Source organism: Phytophthora sojae (genome assembly GCF_000149755.1).
Source record: "Phytophthora sojae unplaced genomic scaffold PHYSOscaffold_15, whole genome shotgun sequence".
Lineage (NCBI taxonomy): Eukaryota > Oomycota > Peronosporomycetes > Peronosporales > Peronosporaceae > Phytophthora > Phytophthora sojae.
The window spans coordinates 270,848-278,710 of NW_009258129.1; the positions used below are offsets into that span (position 1 = coordinate 270,848).

Genomic DNA, 7,863 nt, shown 5'->3' on the forward strand with positions numbered 1-7,863 from the left:
GGACCACCTTCGAAGACCATGGAGGAGGCACTGGAGCTCACGGCCACGAGCAACCCGTACCTGGACTTCTACCGCAAGTTCGTGCGCGAGCACCCAGGAGAGCTCACGGCTGTGTTCGACCCGGAGCTGAGCGATGAGGCGCGCTCCGAGATGTACGCGGCGCTTGACGTGAGCGTCGCAATGGTGGGTACAGTCCTGCATCATGGCTACACTGCGTAAACAAAGCTAATTAACGATTGCAATGTTGTTAAACCAATGTAGAAATACTCTTGGGCGATCCCGGACGAGCGAGCGCTGCAGATTATCAAGCACTACGGACCGGTGAGCTATAATGCCGGCTGTGGTTGTCATAGGATTGGAGTATTGACGGTTTTGTGTGGTGTTGAGCAGATTGTGGAGATGGGAGCGGGTAGCGGCTACTGGGCGCGTCTGCTGCGGCTCCGTGGTGTGGATGTTGTGGCCTACGACCTCCACGTTGCTGGTGACGACGACGAAGAGACGAAGGAGGAGGAGGGGGAGGACAAGGAGAAGGAGAATGGCAAGGCTGCTGCCACGAGCGGAGAGGAGAGTCATGGTGACGCAGAGGAGACTCAGGGGAGTGATGGAGAGGAAGCAGATGAGGAACCTGATGACGATGAGGAGGAAATGGAGGGGGAGGATGAGGGGGAAGATGACGAGGAAGAGGTAGAAGTCGAACAGGTTTACTGGACGGACGTACTCAAGGGAACGCCCAAGGTTGGTAGGCAATGCGCATGTAGTATGTATGACCTGGCCGGGACACTTACATGTTATGTTTTGAGCAGGACCTGCGCAAGCATGCAGGCCGTACGCTTTTCCTCTGCTATCCGGACGATTTTGAGGACAGTCACGAGTCTATGGCAATGGCGAGTCTGTGCAATTACGCCGGTGATACGGTGATCCACGTGGGCGAGCTTTTCGGCCATACCCTTTGTCTTCCTGGCGCTTGGTGAGTGGTCCAGCTATAGCTGGAGTTTGGTAGCGAAATTCTAACCTCGGCGTTGGTAACTTGATGTGATAGGGGCCGCACTTCGTCAGAGGAATTCCAGACTCACTTGGCGACTGTGTACCACAAGGTGCTTCAGATCCCGCTGCCTTCTTGGCACTCCAGCATGGACACGCTGACTGTGTGGAAGCGCACTAAATCCTCCATCACGGACGGCGGCATGTACGCCTTCATTCCGGATGAGGAGCGCATTGACCTGCTTGCCGCCTCTCCATCCACTCGTCACTTGCTGCTCCTTGGCAACACTGAGGCAGAACCGGTCTCCGCTACCAAGTCGAAGAAGAGACGCAGAGGTAAGAACACAGCCAAAACTGCGGATGCAGAGGACGAGGATGCGAGCGAGCACAGCGACAACGAAGAAAGCAAGGCCCAGAGTTCTCACAGCAAGCAGAGCGAGGCCAAGCGGAAGAAATCAGGCAAACAGACCAAGCGTTCCTAGCTCGCATGTATCTGATAGAGAGACCTACAGATTAAAGGCCGTAGAGGTCTAGTAATGTTTCTACTGAGAGTTCGCATCACTGCAATGACGGCTAGTCTTCATGCGCGCGAAAGCCTTGGGGTCACACGAGTAGTTGATAAAGCGGGCGAGGTTGCCGCACCTTGTAGCGTCGATGATCGTCTTCTCATCAAGGCGGAACACGTAGCAGCTGCCAACGCCCTGCTCTTCATAGCGCCGTTCCCGCTCATCTGCCACGGCCTGGTTAATCATTTGCCCCTGGTACTCGACGATCATCTGACCCTTGCTCACAGCCTCCTTCAAGCACAACCCGTAGCCGTGGATGGACGACTTCCGAACCAGCATGCGCTCGTCGAACGGCCGACGACGCAGCTCTCGGTACTGCATCGTGATCGGCAAGTGTTCGATATCCATAGCTACACCACCGCTATTGCTGCTTCCAGTCAAGTTGATGTGGAAAGTTTGTGTGTGGACCGGCCTCAAGTTGAAGTCTTCAGCATGTCCGGCCATGGTGCACCCTGCAGTGGGCAGCGCAGGCAAGCACGCCGAGTATTGTCGACCTGCTCATTCTGCACCTCTCGAACACAAGCCCCTGGCTATCTTTGTTCGGCAGAGCCCTCAAAGCCTGGAGAATCGACTTTGTCCACTTTTTGTCGTTTGATATTTGCCGCTAAGGACAAGAACTCGGCCCTCTCAAGTCCCCGACTCAAACCTCTTTGATAGTCAGTCTCTGATCACTGGCGAGTCGACAGTCGGGCAGCGACCTGCATTGTTGGACACCAAAATGTCCGAGCCAGGCTACAAGAGTCGGGCAATTACAGAATACTTTTTATCTTTTGGCGTGGAGCATAGGAGCCGATGGGTCTGCTGACATGGCTGGCTTAGGCGTGATCTACGACCAATTACGTCGAGTGAAGGCAGGTCTCACACCAGGACGTCGAGTCAACCATTGACGCATGCCTACCAGCGAGATGCGTCCTCCAAGCCTCGCCAAAAGAATTCGTGGGACGATATTTCCGACATTTGCTCCCGAGTCTTATGCCCTCCCGAAAATAGCGATGTCTTTTTCATTTTCAGGAATTGAGTGAGTCCGTCACAACACCAGCCAGGATAACGAGCCCCACGACAGACCGCTGGTGTGCTGTGCCGGCTTCATGACCAGGCAGCGGCGCTCACTGGCGTATTCGGCGGAATACGAGTTTGGCGACGACAATCTCCTAACTGCGACGTACCATGAGGAGACGCGGCTTCGCAACCAACAGCGAGTCAAGCACGCCCAGTCTGTCCTCGATACGGAGGCCGATGAACGCACCGTGAACAATGCCAAACGGATTCAGCAGGAGCTAGGTGCGTCCGTGTCTGCCTCGATGTACTCTAGCTGGCATTTCGACCATGAAGCTTATCTCAAATTGGGTAGATAGAAAGACCGAGATCTTGCAACACAACCAAATACTGCTTCAACGTCTCGAGCGCATCCACAAGAAGCTGCCGAAGCAGTTCGACGTCTCGCATCATACCGATGAGCATCTCAACGCACAGCGACCCTCCAACATCCCGCTGTGGCAGCGCGAGCAAGAGCGAATTGCCGAAGAGAATAGGAAGATGAAGCGAAGACTGGACCAGACCAAATCGTTGTTTGACACCAAGCAGCTCGCAGCAGACGCTGCCAAGTACCGCTATTTCTCCGAGCAGCTATCGAAAGCCGACAGACGCCTCCAGGTGAAGCAAAAGTGCAAGCAGCTCGAGCTCCAAGCCAATTCCAAGCGCAACGGCAACGATACCCACAGTCACTCCCCGCCAAAGGCACATCACCGACGTAGGCAGCATCATCTGAACGACGTCCAGCAGCAGGAGAGCGAGCTGCGCATGCTGGAGGGCGTCCACGAGTGTCATCCGGACCAACACGACAGTCGGGGCTCGCGCGAGTTGCCGCGAGTCCGAGCAGCATCCCACAAGGTCGAGAGTAAGTATGCGGCACCTCCAGAAAGCTTCCCAACGGTGACAAGCACCACCAAGCTCATCCGTGCGTCAGACTTGTTGCCGCGCCTCGGACACTGAAAAATGTAGCCATGTGACTTCAACTTGTATTTTGCACCAATCGCATCGTTCCGTAGCTCTCTTGAGCTCATTGACCAGGTATCATGAAGGTCGCCACGCCGCCGCCGCAGGGGCGTCCGGGCCTGCGCCACTTCCACTCGACGCCGCCCAAGCCGTGGCTCGTACCCGTGGGCCTCGCGTGCGCGGGACTGTTCGTGGGCACGCGCTACATCCTGCGCGCCCAGGAGCGCGTGAATCGGAGGCGCGCTGGTTTCCCGGGCGAGGGCGACGAAGGGGACGAGGACGACGACGGCGCGTCCTCGCTCAGCAAGATGCAGCAGGTGCTGGGCGTGGACGTCGGCTCTGCGAATCTGCGCGTGGCCGCGGCGTCGCTGCTGGACTCGGCGCATGCGGCGCGCGTGATCGAGAGCGCCGACGGCCTTCGGGCCACGCCGGCGGCCGTGGCGGTGGACAACGGCAGTGTATCGGTCGGCGCAGTCGCCAGGGCCTTGCAGGGACGGAAGCCTGGCTACACGGCAACAGCCACGAGGCTGCTGCTGGGAGATGCGACGAGAGAGAGGGACGAGCTGGTCGAGACGCTGCCGTACATGGTGCATCAGCAAGGAGACGCGCTGCGTCTGGAATTAGACGGCAAGACGTACAGCCCAGAGGTACCATACCGCGATGATTCTCGTTTGTTGAGGAGGTTTTTAGCTGACTTTGAATGTTTTGTGGGGATATTAAGTGGGCAGCGGAGATCATGCTGAACCATTTGCACACGGCCGCGGCGGCGTCGTTGGGGGAGGACCCGATTGAAAACTTCCCGGCAGTTCTTGCAGTTCCAGCAGGGACCGGTGAGCATGAGCGTGCAGCGTATGAGAAGATAGCGAACAGTGCGGGCTTCACTGTATTTGCCGCCATCGACGAGCCTGTGGCTGCGTTGCATGCCGTGGAGAGGTGTGCGGTTCAAGAGCTGAAAAGTACCGATGCATTGTCGGGCAGAGGACCTATCGCAGTATTCGACATTGGTGGATACGTCTCGACAGTCTCATTGCTCGAGAAGGAGCGTCGAGGCAGCGGGTTCAACCTACTTCACACGCTGTCGACTCAAAGGGTTTCAGGGCATCAAGTGAACGAGCTCCTGTTTCGTTCGGTGGTCAAGAAGTTTGAGGAGGAACACGGCATCGATTTGTCCGTCGACTACATGGCCAGCTATCGAATTTTGGAGGCTGTGGAGGCTGCGAAGATCGAGCTGTCAAGCCGTGTGAGCACAGACATCAACCTGCCGTTCATCACCGCTGACCAAAAGGGCGCGAAACACTTAGTGCACAAGGTCACCTCATTTGACCTCGCGCGGATCCAGGAAGGCCCAGCCCAGCAATCGATTGAGCTGTGCACCCGTGCGCTTGATGACGCAGGCGTTTCGAAGAAGGAGCTGAGCGCGCTGGTACTGGTTGGGGGAGGTGCCAAGTCCGAGTTCATGCGTCAGCAGCTCGAGTCTTTCTTCGAGCAGTCAGCTTTCAACACGAAGAGCTTCCGTCCCGAAGAAGCCGTGGTCTTAGGAGCCGCTGAGTATGGCCGCAAACTGGTGCAGGAGTATTAATCCAAGTAAACCATTGTGTTGCAGCTTCACTCTTCTCGAATTAATGATAAGATGCATGATGCAATGCTCGACAATGCTCAGAAGTGACCGGCAAAAGCGCGTTATTGTGCACCCTGTGGTCGAACAGCGCATCGGGGATCGTGAGTAGTAAAGGGCTCAAAGAGTTTGGCAACACCGACCCTCGAGAAGGAGTGCTCTACATGTAGTGGCGGCAGTAGTAATTAATATGTGCCTGCTTCTCGTCGAGCTGTTTCTGTGCTACTGCCGCTAGCACATACCAGGCCTACCGATAATAATACTGCAATAGTATTGTGCTTTGCAATGATTTTGGCAATATGAGCAAAATATAGCAACCACCTGCTAGATTTACGATAAATCGAGGTGCATAAATGGGTGGAGGCCTAGAATTACGCTAAAAGCGCCTGTGCAGCTGCAATTCTGTCGGTTTTTGTACACAAGCACCTACACACACGGCAATTATGCATAAGAGGGTGGATGTGCTGGGAATCATGGACGGTGGTGTACTCGCGCAACCCCATCCATCTACAGATCGGCATTTTTAAAAACTGTCAGACCATTATTGTTTTTGCAGGCTCTATTAATTGGTCATCCTCATTGAAGCGCTCGAGGAAGCTGCGGCTCCTCTATTGGCTATGTCTGCAGTGATGGTGAGCAGGCTGGCGCAGCGGTTCAACGAGAAGCGTGTGGAGGCGGACGCTAGGATGGAGCGGATGGCAGGCCTTCCGATAATAATACTGCAATAGTAGTAGCACCATGGTAAGAAATAAACTATTATGACTGACAACGGCAACAGTAAAGTAAATTATTGGAGTGGAAAGTATTGTATTGATCATTACCTTCATCACTATCGAGTGACTTACTGTCCGTTCACCACCTTGGTGACGGTACCCGCATTCCAGAAGCGCCGATTAAGCTTCAAGAACAGCACCGTTTCAAAGTGCACCGGCAGCATACCCTGTCGGTGGTTCGACAGCGTGTGCTTCGCGGCACTGAACAAACGTTCGACAGCGTTAGAAGTTGGAGGGATGTGGCGTACCCCTCCAAACTTCTTCTGCGCCGTGCGCTGCTTCTTCCTCGCCGACAGGACCTGGTCCGCGAAGCCTTGGGGGCGCCCGCCGGGGCTGGGAGTTGCGGCAGCGGCGGCGACGGCCTCGAACGGACTCAGCATGAGCTGCTGGCCCTCCGTCAGCTCCTCGGTCTTGTCCGCCAGCGCAAGCACGCACGCCGCTTCGAAGTCTGGGTCCTTCACGATGGCAGCATCGGCTGCAAGGTACTTGTCGACGACGGGATGCTTCTCGACGAGCGCATCAAAGATGTCGCGCACGTCGAGAAGCGTGATGTTGACCTCCTGCAGCTTCATCGTCGCGCTCTGAAAATCACGGAGCTGGTCGCGCAGGGCACTCTTGGCGGCGAGTCGGCATCAACGACACGATGTCGTCGTCGTCCGTGTCCAGCGCGTCGCGCAGGTCAAAGTAGCGCTCGAGCATCTTGAACGTGGAGCCCCTTCGAGTGGCCTGGCGAAGTAAGGGGCGCAAATTGGTCTTTTGCCTGAGAAAAAAAGAGCAAAAGAGCAAAAAAGCAAAAAGTACAAATTACCGCAGTCGATTCGCCTTGTTCAGTCCTCGCAGCTTTCGCATGAGTTGCTGCATTTGCTCCAGCAGTGGCTCTAGTCGGAGAGGTACACGTTGACCGCTAAATTCAGCCGATGGCTGGCGCAACCGATGAACGGCACCTGAAGCAAACCAGCCAACCTCGTGTTGACAGAGCAATTGTCAGCCACGAGGTAGATGATGCTGGAAATGTCCCGCTTGAAAAACGGTAGAATACCGGTCAGGAAAGCGCCGTAGCTCTCAGCCGTCTGGTCCTCAACACCGTCATCCGCGATTGGAGCCAATGCCAGGAGAACCTTCTCAGAGCGCTGGTCATGCTCGAAAACCGCAAAAACGGCGACGTAATGCTCCGAGTGGAAACTCCACCCGTCAAGTATGATACCGAATTTGAGAGGGATGAACGCACTGATGCCAATCTCGACCTCCTTGGTCACCAAGACCGCGTACTTCAACAGCGTCTCGGTGCAAATCCGCTTCATCGTCGTGTACTTGTCCACAGTCGGGTGTTCGCAGAACGAAAAAGGGAGGTTGCGCTCAGTGACAAAGTCCAGCCAGCAGTAGGCGGTCTGGCTCTTCTGGTCTATAAAAACGACCATCGTCCCCGAGTTGAACCCGCTGTTCGCCAGCGTGGTCACGTAGTCGGGGTGCTGCTTCAGCACGTGGCTAAAGAGGTTCGAGTAGCCCGTCTTGACGTCTTGTTTGTGCACTGTGCCAAACTGGCAGCGAAAGTGCTCAGTGGGCTCATCTTGCTCGTCGAGCAGCGGGGTGAAGAAGTAGGTGCAGACTTGCTTGGTCGTGAAGGATGTTTGCGAACGCATGATGAATTCAGAAATGGTAGATAAGGTGCTGGTAGTACGCTAGAGTGAATGAGATGAGCAGCTCTCTTGAAGGCATGCTATGTGGCGTAATTACGAGCTATCTGGTGGCTGTCGTGAAGAGTACAGCAAAACGCTTTTTTTACAGTGTCGTAAAAAAGTGTTTTTCGTAAAAAAAAGCAATAGGGGCAATTACCTGTAAAAATACTTTATTGACCAAGAAATGTTTTTTACAAAAAATAAGCTATTTACTTCGAAATATTGTATTGGATCTGCAATACAATGACTATTTCGGA

At 54.9% G+C, this 7,863-nt stretch overlaps 7 protein-coding genes across 7 annotated transcripts; 4 read left to right on the forward strand and 3 right to left on the reverse strand.

Moving 5' to 3' along the window:
* Positions 1-18: 18 nt before the first annotated feature.
* PHYSODRAFT_532741 (hypothetical protein) lies at positions 19-971 on the forward strand (the record flags this gene model as incomplete). The annotated part of the gene is made up of 5 exons (XM_009540322.1): positions 19-183; positions 262-321; positions 391-598; positions 689-735; positions 804-971. 5 exons carry the CDS (start codon positions 19-21, stop codon positions 969-971), a joined length of 648 nt encoding a protein of 215 aa, XP_009538617.1.
* A 552-nt stretch (positions 972-1,523) lies between these two features.
* PHYSODRAFT_533244 (hypothetical protein) lies at positions 1,524-1,868 on the reverse strand (the record flags this gene model as incomplete). The annotated part of the gene is made up of 1 exon (XM_009540323.1): positions 1,524-1,868. The coding sequence occupies one exon, from the start codon at positions 1,866-1,868 to the stop codon at positions 1,524-1,526; it is 345 nt and encodes a 114-aa protein (XP_009538618.1).
* A 707-nt stretch (positions 1,869-2,575) lies between these two features.
* Positions 2,576-3,539, forward strand: PHYSODRAFT_566289 (hypothetical protein; the record flags this gene model as incomplete). The annotated part of the gene is made up of 3 exons (XM_009540324.1): positions 2,576-2,828; positions 2,899-3,267; positions 3,424-3,539. Exons 1-3 carry the CDS (start codon positions 2,636-2,638, stop codon positions 3,537-3,539), a joined length of 678 nt encoding a protein of 225 aa, XP_009538619.1. The 5' UTR covers positions 2,576-2,635.
* Positions 3,540-3,622: 83 nt separating this feature from the next.
* Positions 3,623-4,285, forward strand: PHYSODRAFT_533111 (hypothetical protein; the record flags this gene model as incomplete). The annotated part of the gene is made up of 1 exon (XM_009540325.1): positions 3,623-4,285. The coding sequence occupies one exon, from the start codon at positions 3,623-3,625 to the stop codon at positions 4,283-4,285; it is 663 nt and encodes a 220-aa protein (XP_009538620.1).
* On the forward strand, positions 4,279-5,121 carry PHYSODRAFT_532708 (hypothetical protein; the record flags this gene model as incomplete). Its single annotated transcript, XM_009540326.1, has 1 exon — positions 4,279-5,121. One exon carries the CDS (start codon positions 4,279-4,281, stop codon positions 5,119-5,121), a length of 843 nt encoding a protein of 280 aa, XP_009538621.1.
* An 877-nt stretch (positions 5,122-5,998) lies between these two features.
* On the reverse strand, positions 5,999-6,502 carry PHYSODRAFT_532685 (hypothetical protein; the record flags this gene model as incomplete). The annotated part of the gene is made up of 2 exons (XM_009540327.1): positions 5,999-6,263; positions 6,366-6,502. The coding sequence occupies 2 exons, from the start codon at positions 6,500-6,502 to the stop codon at positions 5,999-6,001; spliced, it is 402 nt and encodes a 133-aa protein (XP_009538622.1).
* A 306-nt stretch (positions 6,503-6,808) lies between these two features.
* PHYSODRAFT_532826 (hypothetical protein) lies at positions 6,809-7,570 on the reverse strand (the record flags this gene model as incomplete). The annotated part of the gene is made up of 1 exon (XM_009540328.1): positions 6,809-7,570. One exon carries the CDS (start codon positions 7,568-7,570, stop codon positions 6,809-6,811), a length of 762 nt encoding a protein of 253 aa, XP_009538623.1.
* Positions 7,571-7,863: the final 293 nt, after the last annotated feature.